This window comes from Agaricus bisporus (genome assembly GCF_000300575.1).
Source record: "Agaricus bisporus var. bisporus H97 unplaced genomic scaffold AGABI2scaffold_2, whole genome shotgun sequence".
NCBI classification, from domain to species: domain Eukaryota; kingdom Fungi; phylum Basidiomycota; class Agaricomycetes; order Agaricales; family Agaricaceae; genus Agaricus; species Agaricus bisporus.
The window spans coordinates 998,169-1,017,626 of NW_006267355.1; the positions used below are offsets into that span (position 1 = coordinate 998,169).

Here is a 19,458-nt window from a genome sequence, read left to right on the forward strand (position 1 = left end):
TCCAATAAACCCCGCCCGACCTCCAGTATTACCGCAATCTTCTAATCATGCGTGGAGTCAAAACGCTGGTTGGAGTTAATTCACATTGTAATCGTGATACTTTTTGTCTGCTACATATCGGTTTTACTTTCGCGTTTGTATATAGAAAGCAAGCATGTGTGTATAATTTATAGATTAGGGTCTTAATAGGCATTATTATCATATCAGGATTTGGTACAACATTCAGCGGTTTAAAAATTGACTTTGATATCATGCACAAATACAGTCTTGGTAGAGTCCCCATGCCACCCACGATTACTGCTGGCACTAATCAAAAATCTACATCCCGGATCGACAACTGAAAGGGCGATTCATAAATTTACAAAAAGAGGATGGTGCATAAGACCGAAAAATACTTACGCATCTGAGAGACATATCCTCCATGATGGCCCGGTATGATCTTGAACTGCACTCCGCCTTTCGTTCTCCCAGATTCTGGTTCTTTGGCTTCTGCCACGTTCCACAATCGTAGATTATCAAACGATGCACTGATGTAGCAATATGAATGAAAGATCATGAGAAGAAGATAAAAAGAATTCGGAGATGAGAAAATCGAGAATTTCGGGACCAGAAAGAAAAGCAGGGAACGCCGCAATGACGGGTGGAATGAATGATAGAAGTTCACTTACCAAGCGATGTGACGGCTGTCTGGGAAGGCGACCACGCAGGAAACTACTCCGGAGCTTGAGGGGTTCCGGAGAGTTTTCAGGAGGCGAGGAGTTTCTAGAGGTCCTGAATGCCCAAGGAGTCGTACATCCCATACGTCAACTACCCCGTTCCGCCTGCCAGCATAGATTTGACTACCGTCTGCTGACCAGCAAGCCTGGGAGATAAGAAAACTGTTAAGAGGCGTCGGTGATAATGAGGACTTCGAGCTTACTGATAGACACCAAGGAGGGGTCTTCTCACTGAGAGATAGACGTCCAACGCCTTTCTTCGGCACATGTGCCCTTCGATCCCAAAGAATCACTTGGCCATCGATAGAAGCTGTTAATAACAAATCGGGAGAAAACGTGGCATAATTGGCTGGGTCGAGAAGAGGAGGAGCGTTTTTCGGTGCTGCCACATTTGTAGACGGACGGGTAGGGCGAGGAGGTGGTATTTCAGGAACTGCTGAGGCGAAATTTTGTTGGCCAGGCATAGCAATTTTACTCTCAAAGAATTCAGGTTCTGGTTTGGATGGTTCAGTTTCCACAAGGTTAAGATCTCCATCATCCCCGTCAAAAAGAGGATCAAAGGAGGCGTCTGACCTATTATCCGAATCTGCTGTTGGGGGAGGAATGTCTGGCTTCTCAGATTTTATAGGTGGGGCATTGGCTAGGGTAGTAGTGTCATTTGTCGTAGTCTCTGAAGATGTCGCGCCAACTGAGTGATGCAAAGTGTCTTGCGTCGAGCCAGGGTATGTCTCTCTTTCCTGCATGGGATCGACCGTGGCCGACACAGTGCGTGCAATACCTGGAGTTCCAGAATCGGCATAACTTGAATTCTGAGGCCGAAGAGCAATGGCTGCCAGTTGTGCCCCATGAGATGTGAAATTACGGACGCCTTGTCCTGTATTTAAATCCCATTGCTGGGCAAATATTGATGAGCGCTCATTAGAATAATAAAACGAAGGCTCACGATCGCTTCACCATCCCAGCCCGCGCTGAAAAAAGATTTTTCATCATAGTCGAGGGCCAGTGCTGAGATGGGTCCTCGGTGTCCATCCATGACATGACATAAACGGCCAGGATCATGCCGCACCGTGAAGAGATTGATATGTCCCGACTGACGGAAGTCTCAGCCTCCGTAGATGAAGATATTGAAATAGAGATGGCGCACATCGGATCCTGCCAACGCCCATAATGCATCGGAATGCATCGCTAAACTATAGACGGGGGCGGTACCCGCGTCGTCGTCAGCAAGCGTTGTCCCATTCGACTTCTTTGAACTGGGCGCGCTTGGATTCTCCCACCAACAGTACAACTGACCGGCCTTCATAAGACCTTCAACTACACCAGCATGATGCCTTTGAGGTGCTGATAGGAATGTCTTCCCATTTAAAGCAGTGAAGATATCATAGTCGCGTATGTAACCGTCTTCTGAGCCTGTGAGAAAATGCGACATGCACATAGAGGATGCTAAGGAGTGCACTGGCCCAGGATGAGGTAATGCGCATATAGCTTCAACTGTGAACGATCTAGGTGGAGGAAAGTTTGGATTGGGAGCGTAGCGGAGGGCTTGACGGCGTCGAGCAGCGGGCGAGGGTGAACGTTTCCGAAGTTGTGGCGGAGTTGCTTAAGAGATACGTTCTCCTCAATACGTCAAGTTGTAGTCAGGATTTCAATGAGCTTACATGGGACACCCTGTTGTTGTTGTTGTTGTTGTTGTTGTTGTAAGTGGAGGTTGTTGGAATCATGGGCAGTGGTCGAAACCGTGGGCGTTGCATGGGAAGGTAATGGCGTTTCGGGAACGTCTACATCCATAATTCCTCCGCTACCAGGCTCCTCATCCTCATCCTCATCATCCTCATCGTCGTCCTCGTCCTCATCGTCTTCTGAAGACTCCTACAACCGTTGAATAGGCATGGATATACCCCAGTGCGCGATGGAATACATACACACCTCGTCGCCATCTTCTGTAGCCTCTTCCTGCGCATCGATCAAGCCGGTGTCATCCTCATCGTATTCTGGTTCAAATTCGAGTTCCTCAAGACCATCGTCCTCAGATTCACTTGCCATAGTTGAGTGTATAGATAGAAAGTAGGGAGCATCCGAAAAAGGAAGTTGTTCCCAGGAAGCTAATTACACTTGCCTACTCGGACTAATCCTTCCCCTCACCACCAACTATGGTTTTGGCAGATCTAGGACGCAAACTCAATGCAGCACTATCCTCGCTCAATAGGGCACCCGTCGTGGACGAGAAGGCGTGTTCAAATCTGTTGTTGCGGACGACATCTCTGATTTCATGACTGACCATTAGGTCCTTGATGTAATGCTCAAGGAAATTACTGCTGCCCTGCTCGAGACAGATGTCAACGTCAAGCTAGTCGCATCACTACGGAACAAGGTGAAACACAAGGTTAAAGCCTTAATTGAGCAGAATGCTGGTGATAAAGCAAAAGAAATGAATAGGAAGCACCTCACCCAAAAGGTAAAGTAAATAATTGCACAAAATATCATTTCATCGATTATAATCTCTCCATAGGCAGTCTTTGATGAACTTGTATCACTCGTAGACCCAGGCGTCGAGCCGTATAAACCCAAAAAGGGTCAGTGCAACGTCATCATGCTCGTCGGTCTTCAAGTGCGTCTGACTCTTCTCTCTCGTCGTCCCTGCCTCGAAAGTTTAGTGGTTAATATCTAGGGAAATGGCAAGACAACAACATGCACAAAACTCGCTGTACACTATCAAAGGCGTGGATTCAAATCTGCAATAGTCTGCGCGGATACCTTCCGTGCTGGTGCATTCGATCAAACTCGGCAATCTGCCACCAGAGCCAAGGTAGCGTACTTTGGCTCGTACACAGAAACGGATCCGGTTTCTATTGCAGCTCAAGGTGTATCAAAGTTCAAAAAGGAACGATTCGAGGTCATTATTGTTGATACGTCGGGACGTCACAAGCAAGAATCGGAGCTGTTTCAAGAAATGGTGCAGATCGGCGATGCCGTGAAGCCTAATATGACTGTATTGGTATTGGATGCGAGCATTGGGCAGGCAGCGGAAACACAAAGTAGAGCTTTCAAGGACAGCGCTGATTTCGGTGCAATAATTGTAACGAAAATGGATGGTCACGCCAAAGGAGGAGGGGCGATTTCTGCGTATGTCGCTTGCATACGCACATTAGTATCGTATATAGCTAACAGTTGCAATTTCAGCGTCGCAGCCACGCAGACACCTATCATCTTCCTCGGTGTCGGGGAGCACTTACACGACCTCGATCGTTTCTCTCCGCAGCCATTCGTTTCCAAACTTCTAGGTCTAGGTGATATGCAGGGATTAATGGAACACATGCAGGATCTTGCGACGCAAAATCCAGATAAACAAAAAGAGATGGCCAAGAAGCTCGAGGAGGGCAAGCTGAGCATCAGGGACTGGCGCGAACAGATCCAGAATGTGATGAACATGTAAGTGCGCTTGGTTTGTTGTGCAATTTGATTGACGATCGGCATTTATAGGGGACCGATTAGTAAAATTGCCTCGATGATTCCTGGACTACCACAGGAGATGTTGCAGGGGTCTGACGAAGAAGGTTCACAGCGGATGAAACGAATGATTTATATTACAGACAGTATGACGGCGGGCGAATTGGATTCCGATGGGTCGCCTTTCATGGAATCTGGCAAAGATGGAAAGCCTACCGGGCTGACATGGCGAGTGACACGGGTGGCGCGGGGAAGCGGGACGAGTGTGCGGGAAGTTGAAGAGCTGCTATGTCAATACCGGATGATGGCCAACATGGCCAAGCAGGCTGGAGGCAAGAACGGATGGTAAGTGGATCTGTTTATATGAAAAATGTTCGCTGAGCGATCGGTGGACAGGCTGCAAGCGATGCAAAAGGTGCAGCAGGCGGCGGGAAGCAAGGGGCGAGGGCCGAACGGAATGCCGACGCCTGCGCAGATCCAGGCGATGCGACGGGCCATGCCACCGGGGATGATGCAGCAGATGCAGCGTCAAATGCGGAACGGGGGAGGGATGGAAGAGATGATGAAGGCGATGATGCAGGGACAGGGCGGAGACCAGGGGGACGTAGAGGAGATGCAGCGTGCGTGGTTGGATCTGGCGTCTGAATCTGGGCGGATAGCTGACATTTTATGCAGGCATGATGGCGCAGATGGGAGGTGGAATGGGTGGACTCGGCGGACTCGGTGGACTCGGTGGGCTCGGAGACATGATGAAGATGATGGGAATGGGCCGATAGAACTAGCTACAATGTATGTTATATCAGTGACGTCATCTTGGCAGTTAATCCCTGTTTTTTCTGCACATCGCTCGCCGTCCATCTCAGTCTCACCAAATGCCATGCCAGAGCCAGCAAGCGCCCCTTCTCTCTCTTCCACACCCCCCACATGCCCAGCCAAAACAGCCCCCCGGCCTTCGCCTATGTCGGCGAGGACGACTCGGCCTACTTTCGCGTCCTCCACGGCAGAAAACTCAATGTTCTCAACACTGTCTATCTCCTCCCCGTCGACGAGGACGAAGTCAAGGTATCTCCAGTTCTTTCCTGGCCTTGCACCACCTCATCCCGTCTCTTTTTCAGCGCTCAGACCGTTACCACCGTCTGCTTCAGTTTGTCTTCCATGGCCACAACTACATAGGCCCCGTGAAAGAGGTCCTCCAATTCGGCCGACAACGAAGAAGTACGCCTTGGCAGCTTCTAATAAGCACGTTGACCAATTGAACCTTTCAGTCCTAGACTTGGGCACCGGCGGTGGCTCCTGGTCTGTAAATGGATTCGCTCCTTCATCACCCACCCCATGCTCATTCGCAAACCCCCAGGGCGATAGCCATGGCTGACGAGTTCCCGCGTGCAGAAGTAGTTGGCGTCGACCTAGCCCCCATTCAGCCAAGGTATCCGTCCCTTGTGTCTTTCTTTTTGCTGAGCCGAATAACCTTCCAAGCCTGCGCTTCCTCGTGTCCGTGCGGCCCGCGTGAAGGTACTGACACAACCCTTTTCGCCATAGAATCGTCCCGTCTAATTGCACGTACGTATACATTTGCGCTTTCATGAACACCCTGCCTTGATCTGATACCTTGGCTCAGTTTTGAGCTTTGTGACCTCGATCAGTACCCTATCCCTTATCCAGATGGCTACTTTGACCTCATTCACGCTCGTTCAATGCATACTGGTGTGCGTTTTCCCTCAACCTGTCTATTCCCTCACCTCATTATTCCTTTTTCCAATTTTCTCCGCTGAAATCGCTCTTTTCTTGCATATGTCATGCTTCTCTTCTTTTGCCAAACAAATATTCAGATTCGTGATTATCCAAGTTTCCTCCGGGAGATCGCGCGTCTTCTCCGTCCAGGTGGTCTCGTCCATCTGATAGAGCCCGATTTGCACCCCGTGTTCTCGAATGGTTCGGTACCAGTCGCTGCCCCACAACACCCTAACCCATCCCCTTCGTTTTTACCGGCTACGCCACCCCCAAGTTCCCCATTTGCAGAACCCGGGACCGATGTGAATCCCATTGTCGTTCCAAGTCCACCCAATTCAAACGTGTCCTCTCCCGTCGTGACTTCTTCCGCCGACCGTGGTTCCATTGCTCGCGAACAACGGGGATGGATTGAACTCTGGGAAACATATCGGTCTTGTTTGCGCCTCCAAGGAATTGATGTCTCCGTTCCAGAACATCTTTCAGATCTCCTCTCTGACACCGGCCAGTTTGAGAAAATCGTGGTGCAGGATGGAAACATTCCAGTCGGCTTTTGGCCCAAAGGTAATCGTCAAGTTCTGATCGACTCCCCCCGCACCAGTAATATCACTAACCAACATTTTTCGGCTATCAATTTCTGATTTTTCTTTTTATTATTTTTCGACGATTGACATAACTTGTGTCCAACGTAGACGAGAATCTTTTAACCGTCGGTCAACTACAATGGATGGATTACGAACTTTTTCTTCCCGCTCTCAAGCCCTTATTCCTCTCTCGAGGTATTCCCCCCTCCCAAGTTGATCGAATAATAAATCTTGCCCAGCATGATCTTTATTATCCAACAACCTGTCAATCTACCCGCCTTCATATAGTCCATGCATTCAAACGTTGGTGCTGATCCTCAACGACGTATCACTACTTCATCTAGATTTTTTCAATACCTATTTTTCATCAGTATCGCCTCTTGTACTTTTGCTTGGCACCATCGGATTTCCAGTCTCACGCAATAAAACAAAGACAAGCGATTGCAATACCTCTTTCCGTAAGTAAAGACAAAGAAACGGCCTACGCCAGACTCTCTACAATGATCATAAAAACAGCACCATATCAGCCGTTACACGTCAATTGTAAACACACGGGGAACAAGAGATACAACAACAGCAACATTTAAGAGCATTGCAATGAAAAGCAGGTGTGATGGCGCGGAGAAGTGTGAAGGAATGGACGGGTCACAAATGAACCCCACAAGCATCAAAACAGGGGTAGCAGTCACTCATTGCTGAGGGTCCTTGGTGGTAAACTCTTGTAGTACAGTATTGGCCTCTTGGACCTTCGCATTCATTGCTTCCTCGGAGTCAAGCAATGCAAGAAGCTCATTGTTGTCCATCTCGAGAAGCATACCCGTGATCTTGCCGGCCAACTCTGGTTGGGAACTAATAAAGAATTGATTTGAGACTTAGTAAACGCGATCAAAATAAGGGTAACTCACGGTACAATCCTCATGTAGATGACCTCACCAAGCATTTGTTTCTGTTCCATCGGAGACGCAGCGGCCAACTGGTCGGCAGTAAGGTTGGGCAGGCCGGATTGCTGAGGGGCGGGGACGGCGGCCGGCTGTGCGGTCACAGGAGCTCCTTGGGGACGAGCCTGAGGTTTGTTGTAGGCAGGCTGAGGTGCACGACCAGGAGCGGGAGCGCCAGGTGGGGGAGCACGACTACCAGTGGGTGCGCCTTGGGGGGCAGGGCGAGCAGCACCACCATTCGGAGCAGGGCCGTTAGCACGAGGCATGGGAACACTGGGGTGAGTAGGAGAAGAACCGGGTCCGCGTGCAACGGGAGGACGAGGGGCTCCACGGGGAGGATAGCCAGGCATTCCATAGGGCTGAGGACCTTGACCATAAGGTCCAGGAACCGGCGGCATTGAGGGTACTTGTCCGTTGGGGTAGCGGATACGAGGCGGCATCATGCCTGGTTGACCATAACCCATCATACCACGACCTTGAGGAGGGAAGCCTGGTCCAGGAGGGTAGTACATCGGACCGTTGATGTAACCACCGGGAACGCCAGCAGCAGCGGCTTGTTGCATTCTGATCTGGTTGCGTTGTGCAATCTGGCTTTCAAGCTGTTGCCTGCGAACTTCACGACGTTGTGCAAGGGAGACGTAGAGGGGCTTGGTTCCTATCATCTTGTTGTTCATCTCAGCAACAGCTTTGGTGGCTTCGTCAGGAGAAGAGAAGCAAACGAAACCAAAGCCCTTGGAAGTGCCCTTTTCATCGCGCATAACCTTGCAACTAGTGATTGCCCCGAAAGGTTCAAACTCGGCGCGGAGTTTGTCATCATCAAAGTCATCTTCCAAATTCTTGATATAGAGGTTTACGCCTTGGTACTTGGACAACTTTTCGAGTTTGGCTTGTTCGTAAGAACGGCGAAGTTCGTCCTCACGCTCCGCTTTCTTCTGAGCACGAGCGACGAAAAGCTTCTTGCCTTTCAAATCAGTGTCATGTAACTCGTCAACTGCCCTTTGGGCTTCTTCATGTCTTTCGTAATTGACAAAGCCGAATCCCTTGCTTTTGCCCTCTTCATCTGTGGCCACGAGCGAGGAGGTGACATTGCCGTATCTTGTAAAGAGCTCCGTAAATTCTTCCTGAGTTACTTCGGTATCCAGATTCTTGATATAGAGGTTGGTGAACTGCGCCTTCATTTCGTCGAGCTTGGATTGCCGTTCCTAGGGGTAAAATATAAACATATACTTCACATAAAATTGTAAAATCTACCTTGCGAGAGATATGATGACCAACATAAACCTTTTTGTCATTGAGCAACATGCCATTGACAGACTTGATGGCATTATCGGCGGCCTCAGCGGTTTCATAATGAACGAAGCCGTAGCCCTTTGAGCGGCCATGCTCATCAGTGGCGACCTTACAGGACAAAACGTTACCAAAGGCAACAAAGGTATCATGCAAAGCCTGCAAGACAAACAGTCGTATTACATGAGTGCATTTATAGTGATCCATGCATATATAACACGTACTTTGTTGTCAATAGCCTCATCCAGATTTTTGATGAAAACGTTGCCCTGTCCGGTCTTACGAAGGGCAGGGTCACGCTGAGACCACATGATCCGGCTGAGATAATAAAAGACGGGAGGTTGGAAAGATACGGAGCGGTGACATAACAACTGCACGCACCATGCACGGTTTTTGATCAGCGAGTAGTTGAGTTGTTCGAGGGCCCTCTCGCCTACCAAAGCATTAGTCATGACAATCCCAAAACAACGTGATAGGGATAATCACCATCGGCGGCATTGAGGTAGTTGACATAGGCATAACCGAGGGAACGACGAGTGACTGCATCACGACAGACTCGGATGCTAAGGAAATTCTTGAAAAGACGCGGTAAATTATATGATGAAGCATACCTCGCAACAGGTCCAATCATATTGAATATCTCGAAAAGCATGGCCTCAGTAACGGTAGGGTCAAGTTCACCAACATAAAGGGAGGCAGAAGGAGCGGTGGAAGCTTGGGGGGCGGGAGGATTGTAGGGAGCTGGGACCGGGACAGAAGGAGGGATGGAGGACTCCACCACCGGGACGGATTCGGGCTGCTGAACGGCAGGAGAGGACATAGCTATTTGATTTTATGAGGATTGAGAATTCGTTACTGCTTTGTGAACTTTTTCTGCGACTGGATGAAAGTATCTGATCGTCAGGATGATGTAAATGGAAGAGGCAAGTATACATACACGGAAAGAGACAACAACACAACCGCTTGAGTATATAAGGGTTTTTATAAGTTTTTATGACTGGTTTTGGCTTTTGAATGTCAGCATCAGTGCCGGCGACGAGGAGGGCGAGTCTCACCTTTAATGAGATGGTCGGTTAAAGAAAGCATCGCACCGACGAGCAAAATCAATTTTGATCAACATTTTCAAACTCCGCTATGCTCAGCCTATGCGCACTGTTCATTTCCACATTCGTCTGCCGTATGTATAAAACACGATTGCTTTTGTTTTCGGCTCACTGTTGTACGATATCAACGGTAATGGTACCAGTTTTCACCAGCATCTGTCTCACCTGAAGAACGCTCAAATGCGTCCCTGGTCCTTTGGTCGAGCTTATCTATACAAATTCATAAATTCAAAATCGTCCCTCTCCTCAGGTCCGATGTAATACACTACAACACGGGGGCAATCATAACAAAAATTCAGACGCTGAAGGGAGAGAGGTACAATACGCGCTCTTTCATCCTCGCGTGAAATATGCTTTTGCACCATGTGTGGCCAACTCTGTTTTGGCCTAAACGAATGGAAGTCATTCGGTTACACGATAAAGGCAGCATCGAAGGAACACTGACCTTTTCCATTGTATGGCCCGCGGATCGATGGTGTTGATATATCTAAGGGGATAGTATCAGATGATCCTTTCTGTTGTGCAAGAAGACGAAGAAGATTTGCCTGGCGATAGTAGAACGCATTACCAAAACCCTGGATTATCCAACCAACGGTTGCTATGAGTCCCAGGATAGCGGCAGCCCAATGATGATCGATAAATTGGCGGATAGTCTGGATCAGGCCAGCTGAACCAGTGCTAGAATGAAGGTATAAGTGAACGAAAGGTCTTCTGCCTCGGACTTGAGATGATGGGTGGAATGCACACCTCGGTATACCGATAATCCTATGTGGCGAAAGTAAGGACCAGCCTAGGGAACCGCTTGGATGGTGCACTCACATGTAAGCACTGAAGAGAAGGTGGAATCCCCCAAAAAAGAAGTATAGGTCTGTATAGAGAAAGAGATTGAATCGAAGTGCGGACTCTAGTCGGCCGGCTTACAGTAGTAGAGAGCCTGCTCCTGTAATCAACCCAAGTCAGTAAATGGTCTTTGCTTCCTGAGCATGTTTTGCTCCACCTTCATATAACCGTTATAGATGGGACTGAATTCGAGGTAAGGATGCGGAGAAAACGAAGAGAGGAGGCTGCATACCGATACCAGAGGAGGAAGGAGGTGACTGATATGATGAACACATAGCTGGGGGTGTGGATCAGAGCTTAAGCGTGTGGCCAGTGTGGAAGGACTAATTTACCCTATACTGGCACCCAGATCGCTGCCTTGGCTGTTGTCGGCGAAAAAGACGAAGAGGCAAGCGACGAAATTCAGAATTAACGTGAGCAAAAGAACGAGCCATAGGTGATACAGTCGTGTGATGAGAAACCGCGAAGGCTCCGGTATTTCGTCTTGGATGGAGTGAAAGATGAGAGGGTAGACTAGAAGAGAATGAGCCCAGTGCGCATGCAAAACCTTGTTTACCCACAAAACGGCCAGTTATTTCTACCATGCTTGCGAATATGTTCAGCTTTTTGATGCAATTCAGTCTCTCTCCTCTCTAATTCGGCTTCCCTACGCTGGATATCTTCGAGCCGTGCTGAAGATGAAGGCTGCTTTGGTGGATCATCGAACGGATTGATGTCAAGGGAATGGGACGAAGCAAACGGGTTCTTGTTATAATCGTCTGTGGGATAACTTGAGTATGGAACAGCTGAGGAGCTGTATTACGCACTCATGGTCTGGGACTGATGGTGGCGAGGTTGGTTTGGGCTGGGCTGCGCATGCGGACACGACACTGAGCACCGGTCAGCGGTAAATGACGGCATTTGCCGGTGTTTGGCGCTCGGGAGAGCAGCCAAACAGTCCTTATGAGGCAAGTAGTAGTGCTACTTGACGGGCACCAAACGCCTGTGGCCTGATCATGAAGGTAGGTCTTGGGCCGAGGATTCACTCGGAGTCGCTGCATCGCTGGACGTTGGAGTCGATGCTGGAGATTCGCAGGAAATCGCAGTCGAGGCACAGGACCCTGCACGGTGACAACAGGCCGGTGGTCTGCATCAGACAGTGTGCGCTCGAATATCATGTACGCTGCTAATAATAGACCGGGAAAGCAATATAAGGCCAGTCCGCCGCTGAAAATTGCAAGCGCGTGTTGAATCGCATCTCATTTCTCCTTTCATTCCTTCTCTTCTCAAAGTATGTTCTCATTTCCCCTCTTTGCCATCTTTCTAGCTCATTTGCGCCCATCAGATCTCCCGTGTCTGCCTCCATAAATACAGATCCCCACTCTCCTTCGCCCCCACCAGTCTTTTGAGCCTCGGTCTGACTACCATCTGCTATCCAACCCTTTCCAAATCCTAGCCATGTTTACCTTCGCCTCCTTCGCTCTTTTTGCTCTCGCCATCTCTTCCGTGACCGCTCTCGTCGTCCCTCGAGGTCCTGACGCCCCCGCTGACTGGTCCAGCTCTCTCGAGGTGCGTTTCTCAGTGTTTGGTCGACCCTGTGACTCATTCCGTCCTAGGACTATGCGGGATATCATGCCCGCTATTTGGCTATCAGCTGCTACACAAAGCACAATGACCCTGCTTTCTTTGACCGCTGCTGCCATCCTCTTCAGGTGTGATACCTGTCTATCACCGTACCGTCTTATTTCTAACTCGCATCAGAATGGTGCCCAGCCAAACCCGTCTTGTCCGTCACCTTCGGCCGTCGATGACAGTTTGGACAATGATGATGACTGCGAGGATGACTCCAGTTCAGCACCCACCCCAACAGCAAGTCCGACTACTGCAACAAGTCCCACTCCGGCTCCCCACAACAATTCTGCTGCAAAGGAACAAGATACCGATGTCGACCTCGCCGTAGATGCCCATATCGTTCAGGGCGGAATGTATGTGACAGATTTGCTGAGACACATCGTTCCTAAGGCTGACCCATCAACTCATAAACAGCGCAACTTTCTATTATCAGCAAGGCAATGCGGGAGCATGCGGACACTACAACAGCGATGATGCCCTCATTGCCGCCATGGGTCAGTTTGCCTTTTCCCGGACGCTGTTGATATCTGATTATTGCGTGAACAGACTACAGAACCTACGGGAATACTAGCCGCAAATCGCCTCTTTGCGGCAAACAAGTTGAGATCACAAATACAAAGAACCACAAGGCACGTTACATTTTATAACTGGGGCTATGACGCTGATAGATTTCTCTATCTTGCAGAAAGTAGTCGTAACCATCGCCGACGCATGTCCCACATGCAAGAATAAAAACTCTATCGACCTTTCCGTTCGTGCCTTCGAAAGAATTGCCACCAAAGACGAGGGCGAGGTTCCCAGTGCGTTTTGTTATGCTCTCTTATGTTTAAGCTGCTTATGTCTTCTTTCCTAGTTACCTGGAAGTATCTCTGAGTATAGCAAATGCTTTTCATGGCTGCGTTTTCCCCGTTTCGTCTGCTCTGCTTTCCATCTTATTTGACCTTTCTCCACCTTCCCTCCATGGGGCTGCTGGTTCTTTACGACTTGATGTCGATGGGCGGCATGAGAATCAATCAATCACAGTCATTGAGGCTATTCTCACTGAGTGACGGTAGAACCTCATGGCGACCGGATTGATATTTCTTCAGTGGTTCGTTCATTTCTGCTCCGGCAACCCGGCGTTGTCATCGCTCTTGTAATACTATTTTTCTCGTCAATTTGATATTGCTCTTGTTACGTATCGGTTGTTTATCGCATAGAAATGAATGATTTTATATATAAGTATCTTTGATGAGCGAATAGAAATTTAGAATGCGTGACTACTGCCGCGGTCACTACACAATCGACCTAGGTCAAACTACTTAGAATCTATGTGACTTCCGTCCATCACCTCTACTTACCTTCAGCTATATCGACATCCGCTCGTAGGCAACAACTTCTATCAGTGACGGACATGAACTCTGCTCTGCAACGCATCCTCGTTGTAGGAGGGAACGGATTCATTGGTAGGCGTCTGCCAAGCCGTGAAAGTAGCTTATTGGTACTAACTTGTTTGTAGGTTCTGCCGTTTGCAAAGCAGCTGTGGCACGCGGAATTCAGGTCACCAGCGTCAGGTCAGTTCATGTGCTTTTGGGCCTGTCGCTGTAGTTTGGTTGACGTCAATATGTTTCCACCGCCCATAATATCTCGACCTTCTAGTTCATCGGGGCGACCATATCGCACTGAGAAAGGACACACGCCGGCATGGGTGAACAAGGTTGTTACGAAATCTCTCTTTATTCTTTCTTCCCTCTGGCGTTATTTTTCATCTTCGAATTCCCAAGAGCGACAGCGAGACATAGTGCTAGTGCGTTCGCCGCGCCTTCGACACTCACACGCGTCTTCACGTTCCATTCTGTCATTCCATTTTATTAAACGTATGCGCCTGTGAAAACTTCTCCTCTTGAGTTCCACTACTGTATTCGATCTCATTCTAGCCCTTCATCTTCTGTTGGACGCGTGTTCTCCGCGTGTTTTCTTTGACTTCATTTGGCACCACCAGCTTCAAAGAACCGCAATCCGCTCCTGCATTTTGCAATGGACATTCTGTTTTTGCGACTCTGCGATCCAGGGACTGCGTGAGCATCCCCGCGCACCCACGAAGATCAGCGAGTCAATGAACATCAGAGTGGATGCCTGGCTAGTCAAGTAGCAGTCTGTCAAAAATGACCCAGGAAATGCCCACTCTAATACTTAATCGTTCAAATGTTTATCTCTTCATCTCGTTCATTCTTTCGCAAACGGATTCGTTACTGACAAAACTTTCGCCGGTTTTATAGGTGGACTGGGAGAAAGGTGATGCTCTTCAACCGGAGTCTTTTGCTCATCTATTTGCGGACGTGTCGGGCGTCGTGCATACTCTGGGCACGCTTCTCGAAGATGTAGACGGAACATATAAACGTGCTATCAGGTCCGGAAACGTTCCTGGATTACTCGGCAGTTTCCTTAAAAATGTCGTCGCTAGTGGAGACGGAGGAAATCCACTTGAGAAGCAGCAGCAACACCTTGGGAAAGAAAGATCAAGGGGTACCTATGAGGTGATGAACCGAGAAGCAGGTGAGTTTCGCAAAACTTACTTCACACACCCCTTTACCCTATGCCCGCCCCACCTTTCTTTATCGTTTGTATATTCGACGTCGGCGGCACACAAGTATCGACGTTCTTAATTGCGGCTTGTCCTCCGCGTGGTACCTGAATGCCCCTGACCACCTTCCACTCGTGATTCTCCTGGGCCCTAATGCTCCGTGGTCTTCATGTTATGAACTCATTTGTACTTTCATAGCTTTGCGAGTCTGCGAGGCGTTCATTTCCTCGGAATCTTCTGCTAGTGCCGGAAGAAACGTGCCGCGTCCATTCGTATACATTTCTGCTGAGGACATCTTCCGCCCTGTGATCCCAGCTCGATATATTGAAACAAAATGGGAAGCTGAAAGGGGCATTGAAACAATGATGGCTAATACCACTGATTACCGAGGCGTTTACATTCGTCCAAGTGCGTAGCATACCATTCTTCCTCGTCTGGCATAGGCGTTCTAATTTTGGTCTTTGTGCTTCATCTCCGCTGTTGTTCGACTATTCATCGCAACACTATGCCTCTTTTTCACTATGCTCGACATGCCGTGTGCGGTGATTCGTTGTACATATCCGACATTGGATTTCCTTCTTGCCCCCGCGACACTAGGTCTCGTCTACCACGCTCATCAACGCCCCGTCACGACACCACTAGCATTCCTCCTAGACCTCTCCGCTACGCTACATGCCAGAGTACCTCCAACTGTTCCAACGCCATCGGGCATTCTTCAAACGCTTAGTAAATTACTCTCCCCCGATACAAGAAGGCATGATAAAGTAGAAGCTAAAAAGGCAGCGGCGGGAGGGCGAGGAATAGGAGACGAGGAACTAAAAATGTACCAAGGCCTTTCATCTCCAGGTGACCAAAGGCCCGTGACGCCTTCAGCCCTGGAGGCTATGGCCAATATACTAGTTATCCCACCGATTCACGTGGATCATGTGGCGGATGCGATTTTGGCGAGTTTGGATTCTGCGAATGGTGTTAAAGGCGTGGTCGGAGTTAGGCGTATGCGGGAACTCATTGGATGGAAAGAACGCGGAGGTAACTCTGAAAGTGGGGGTAAGGATGATTATAAAGTTCAAGCTAGGTTTGAACGTTGATCATGATAGTGAGATACTTGTGTTATTTTAAATATTACTCATGCTCACGCCGTAATGCTCGAGCCCATCTGATAAAGATGAGAATGAACCAGGGTAAGGACTTTTACGAGTCCAACGCTCTAGTCCGGATGAGAGCTAGTCCGACTTGTGGGTTGAAGGAATCCACCTGTGTTAGATACGCGAAGGCTAGGATTGAATGAGGCTTTCATTCACATGGGCAGGAAGGAGGAAATGAGTGTGAACATGAATGCGTATTTGGCGGAAAACGGAAGTCCGTATGTTCAGCTGAGCCATAGTCTACTTTTGCTTGTGAAAACAGGGCCCACGCTCAGTGCCATAAGATGCTCTTTTCTCCGGTACAATATCAAATTCCGAGTCTCAGAGTCGTGACGCTTGTATGTGGGGCTTTGACTTATATATTTGCCTCTGATTCCTTCTAGCCCCTATTTCCACTTCTCTGCGCATCTGTCCTCTTCTGTCATTCCCTTCAGACCTCCCGCTCACCTGAAAAAAATATCGTGCCATTCTGCTGTTTGGGGCCTGTGACTCATTACCACTTTAGTGCGCTCAGGGTCAATCACATTCGTCGTTTTTGCTTATCACGGCCCGATGATAGATTCTAGTACATAAAAAGGTCACTTGCCACTTTTTTTTCTTCTTTTCGCCTAGAGCCCTCTCCCTCGTATTTCCCCCCTCCTCTTCCGTGTGGTAGCCATGCAGACTCCCGCAACCAATGTTGGTGCAACGCTCTATCACTCAGCTACAACACTCCCCATAAACAGTTCCCGCATCAGCGCTACCAGACAAATCATGCGACGACACTTCAGTACCTCTCTGCCCACTCGAAAAGCTGCCTTCCTTGATACGCTCCGAAAAAGCCCTACACCCACGAGGGTTCATACAATTAGTGGGAATATCGGTAGACACGTTAGCTCTGCCTCGGATGAGATCGAAAAGCCGACACGGTTTCTCCGAATGATTATGTTTGGAAAGCCCGGTGCGGGCAAAGGCACCCTGTCTCGGCGTCTGGTCGAGAAGTATGATTTGGTAACGGTCTCCACGGGTGATTTGTTACGCCAACACATCAATGAAGGGACGGATATTGGACGAGAGGCAGAGGAAATTGTTGCGAGGGGTGGCCTGATACCTGATGACATCATGCTCAAAGTTGTCACCAACAAGTTGAACGGTCTGAGGAATAAAGTATGTAAACTTTGTTTCAACTCTAAATTATCGATTCATATCTCATTGTACGGTAAGAATTGGATTCTAGATGGCTTTCCTAGGACCCTGATACAGGGTGAACTCTTGAATGCTCACCTCAAGTAAGTGGATGAAACAGGGTGTACAAATGCATGCTCATTCAACTTTCCAACAATCAGGAAGCATAATACGCCGCTAACTCTTGTACTGAACATTGATGTTCCTGACAATGTGATTCTTCACCGGATTTCTGACCGCTGGATTCATTCTCCATCGGGTCGCGTCTATAACATGTCTTATAATCGCCCCAAGGTGGCCGGAATTGACGATCAAACTGGAGAACCTTTGACCAAACGTCCAGATGACAATCCGGTAAGCGTTCTTCCTCACTTCCCTCATTTATTCTGATAGTCACCATTTGTTGCAGAAATCATTCGCACGTCGTCTTCGAGCTTTCTACGAAACTACAATTCCCCTTCTAAATTACTACCACAAGCAAGCGGATGGTAAACAAGGAGATCTCTTTCACACCCCCCAGCATCCTCACCAGGTGTCATTCCATCGTCCTCATAAACTCAAACTAGTCACACTCAATAGTGGCTCATCCGACGAAAATTGGCCACATCTAGATGAATTGGTGCGACAATACCCTAGCCTCAGGGAACGACTCGACAAAATGAACAATGTTAGCGATGCTATAGTCGCTAGTGGTATGGCCGCTGCAAATGCCTATCGCGTTGGTCAACCGCAGACAACATAGATGTGACAGCTCGACGCTACTATAGCCAAAGCATTGTCTTGTCGTCGTAATCTTTGCCCGGATTGTTTCCGGCGCCTTCTGTCGCGAAACGAAACACATTCTTGGTTTCGAAAAACCCAGTCAATCCGTCCATTGCTCGCTCGAGTTGCTTCTCGTGCATTATCATGATTACTTAGTCGCCGTGTGTAGCTTGTACATTCATTGCAAAGTATAAATTGTTGTTGCCTCATCTGAGAGCATACCTGTGCATGCAGACTTTAGTAATTAGGCTGGCTGGACGAGTCGCACAGCACACATTTTCACGACATACAGGCCATGGGGTAGGCCCTCTTGAATTTTTTCTTGTACCAAGCTGAGTTCAGCCGCTTCAAAAAGCGTTTTCCATGTCTTGTCCGACCTAAGAGTCTTTCAATTTCGCCGAAGGATTCAGAATTTTATCAAAAATTCACCTGGTGAGGCTGGAGTCTTGATCGTCGAAAACTATGGTTGCCTGGCCAGCAGTATCTGGACAAAGATTTTCTTTGATCACAATCACACTTTCTTTGTCCCTCAGCGCGGATTTACACCGTTTGAAAAAATCGACCAGATCTTCATTTGATAAGTGCCCAAGGCACCACTGACACCAAATCACATCAAACCCCATGCCGATATCGTCTTGCGGTCTCGCTGGTTCATAACCGACTCGATCCAAAAATTTCACGCGATGTGGATTCATGGGATCGAATTCTTGTAGTGTGCCTTGCAGAAAGGTTACACTCTTCACCCGCTCCGCGATACCTCTCCAACGAACAGGCTCAGGATTCGAGATATCAAGACTGGCACGACCACGGGCGAGAGCTTGCTGGACAAATGATGCTACGGGTTCCAAAAGGACGACATCGTCTACTAGATGAAGGAGGGTATCGGACGTTACACGACCGATGCCCGCACCGACATCAAGAGCTCGAATACGTTTTGGTCGGCCACTGGAGCTGACGAGGGGCCGAAATGCAGATGGGACGTTTGATAAACTCGGAAGAAGGTGGAGAAGAAAAAGTCGAGAACCACAGGATTCTATGCGCGGCAGTGACTGTGATACGGACAATTTATCGATCAGGCAGTTTGTTAGAGACAGAGGTATGGTGAAGTTACCCCAGTACCAAAACCACCTGGAATGTGGGGGATAAGAGATGCAGCGAAAAACCAATGAGATACACGCACCAAGCACACCATCGTAAGTTGCTGGTTGTGTCTCCCAGTACTGCAGACCGTCCGAGATTACAGGAACACCAGCGTCAGTGGCCATCTTCATCAGTCACGTGCATATCTCCCTCCCAATACCGCGTCAGGCCAAACATGCCACAATAACGCGTCCTAAATGAGCTCTCTCGACGACATCTGGGACGCGCCGGTCACTTCAAACTCTCCTAAGGTACCGAGGCAACTCGACACCGAACACGACGACGATTCTTTGGTGCAGCCACCGGCAAAGCGTCAGAAGCATGCCCTCTTCTTATCTGATTCCGAGGATGACGATGCTTCAATGCGGCGGGGTGGCGCCAGAGCACCACCCGTAGTTAGAACAGCGCCCGATGTTTAACATGCACCTGA

At 48.8% G+C, this 19,458-nt stretch overlaps 9 protein-coding genes across 9 annotated transcripts; 5 read left to right on the forward strand and 4 right to left on the reverse strand.

Moving 5' to 3' along the window:
- Positions 1-230: 230 nt before the first annotated feature.
- AGABI2DRAFT_148568 (hypothetical protein) lies at positions 231-2,759 on the reverse strand (the record flags this gene model as incomplete). The annotated part of the gene is made up of 8 exons (XM_006458009.1): positions 231-337; positions 400-527; positions 669-862; positions 920-1,609; positions 1,660-1,806; positions 1,861-2,315; positions 2,375-2,585; positions 2,643-2,759. 8 exons carry the CDS (start codon positions 2,757-2,759, stop codon positions 231-233), a joined length of 2,049 nt encoding a protein of 682 aa, XP_006458072.1.
- An 84-nt stretch (positions 2,760-2,843) lies between these two features.
- AGABI2DRAFT_190440 (hypothetical protein) lies at positions 2,844-5,003 on the forward strand. Its single transcript, XM_006458010.1, has 8 exons — positions 2,844-2,944; positions 3,001-3,171; positions 3,226-3,324; positions 3,385-3,839; positions 3,897-4,145; positions 4,197-4,508; positions 4,560-4,783; positions 4,839-5,003. Exons 1-8 carry the CDS (start codon positions 2,867-2,869, stop codon positions 4,937-4,939), a joined length of 1,689 nt encoding a protein of 562 aa, XP_006458073.1. The 5' UTR covers positions 2,844-2,866; the 3' UTR covers positions 4,940-5,003.
- Positions 5,004-5,087: 84 nt separating this feature from the next.
- On the forward strand, positions 5,088-6,859 carry AGABI2DRAFT_199301 (hypothetical protein; the record flags this gene model as incomplete). The annotated part of the gene is made up of 8 exons (XM_006458011.1): positions 5,088-5,225; positions 5,279-5,378; positions 5,429-5,459; positions 5,518-5,604; positions 5,782-5,869; positions 5,993-6,084; positions 6,220-6,455; positions 6,584-6,859. 8 exons carry the CDS (start codon positions 5,088-5,090, stop codon positions 6,787-6,789), a joined length of 978 nt encoding a protein of 325 aa, XP_006458074.1. The 3' UTR covers positions 6,790-6,859.
- Positions 6,860-6,898: 39 nt separating this feature from the next.
- AGABI2DRAFT_190442 (hypothetical protein) lies at positions 6,899-9,766 on the reverse strand. The gene is made up of 9 exons (XM_006458012.1): positions 9,756-9,766; positions 9,638-9,707; positions 9,312-9,579; positions 9,187-9,263; positions 9,082-9,133; positions 8,925-9,018; positions 8,665-8,859; positions 7,381-8,615; positions 6,899-7,324 (listed from the first exon to the last, which is right to left on the reverse strand). The coding sequence occupies exons 3-9, from the start codon at positions 9,518-9,520 to the stop codon at positions 7,165-7,167; spliced, it is 2,022 nt and encodes a 673-aa protein (XP_006458075.1). The 5' UTR covers positions 9,521-9,579; positions 9,638-9,707; positions 9,756-9,766; the 3' UTR covers positions 6,899-7,164.
- A 242-nt stretch (positions 9,767-10,008) lies between these two features.
- AGABI2DRAFT_216259 (hypothetical protein) lies at positions 10,009-11,498 on the reverse strand. The gene is made up of 11 exons (XM_006458013.1): positions 11,450-11,498; positions 11,204-11,401; positions 10,976-11,156; positions 10,876-10,920; positions 10,801-10,825; positions 10,725-10,743; positions 10,623-10,671; positions 10,551-10,568; positions 10,349-10,481; positions 10,249-10,290; positions 10,009-10,190 (listed from the first exon to the last, which is right to left on the reverse strand). Exons 1-11 carry the CDS (start codon positions 11,451-11,453, stop codon positions 10,137-10,139), a joined length of 768 nt encoding a protein of 255 aa, XP_006458076.1. The 5' UTR covers positions 11,454-11,498; the 3' UTR covers positions 10,009-10,136.
- Positions 11,499-11,656: 158 nt separating this feature from the next.
- Positions 11,657-13,491, forward strand: AGABI2DRAFT_133890 (hypothetical protein). Its single transcript, XM_006458014.1, has 8 exons — positions 11,657-11,913; positions 11,968-12,191; positions 12,239-12,334; positions 12,384-12,607; positions 12,669-12,748; positions 12,801-12,883; positions 12,940-13,054; positions 13,108-13,491. The coding sequence occupies exons 2-8, from the start codon at positions 12,081-12,083 to the stop codon at positions 13,125-13,127; spliced, it is 729 nt and encodes a 242-aa protein (XP_006458077.1). The 5' UTR covers positions 11,657-11,913; positions 11,968-12,080; the 3' UTR covers positions 13,128-13,491.
- A 156-nt stretch (positions 13,492-13,647) lies between these two features.
- On the forward strand, positions 13,648-15,905 carry AGABI2DRAFT_63500 (hypothetical protein; the record flags this gene model as incomplete). Its single annotated transcript, XM_006458015.1, has 7 exons — positions 13,648-13,699; positions 13,753-13,807; positions 13,893-13,953; positions 14,513-14,789; positions 15,016-15,225; positions 15,415-15,543; positions 15,664-15,905. The coding sequence occupies 7 exons, from the start codon at positions 13,648-13,650 to the stop codon at positions 15,903-15,905; spliced, it is 1,026 nt and encodes a 341-aa protein (XP_006458078.1).
- A 981-nt stretch (positions 15,906-16,886) lies between these two features.
- AGABI2DRAFT_148575 (hypothetical protein) lies at positions 16,887-17,868 on the forward strand (the record flags this gene model as incomplete). Its single annotated transcript, XM_006458016.1, has 4 exons — positions 16,887-17,108; positions 17,166-17,230; positions 17,288-17,480; positions 17,536-17,868. The coding sequence occupies 4 exons, from the start codon at positions 16,887-16,889 to the stop codon at positions 17,866-17,868; spliced, it is 813 nt and encodes a 270-aa protein (XP_006458079.1).
- A 264-nt stretch (positions 17,869-18,132) lies between these two features.
- AGABI2DRAFT_148576 (hypothetical protein) lies at positions 18,133-19,153 on the reverse strand (the record flags this gene model as incomplete). The annotated part of the gene is made up of 4 exons (XM_006458017.1): positions 18,133-18,265; positions 18,318-18,937; positions 19,000-19,016; positions 19,069-19,153. The coding sequence occupies 4 exons, from the start codon at positions 19,151-19,153 to the stop codon at positions 18,133-18,135; spliced, it is 855 nt and encodes a 284-aa protein (XP_006458080.1).
- Between the last annotated feature and the right edge of the window lie 305 nt (positions 19,154-19,458).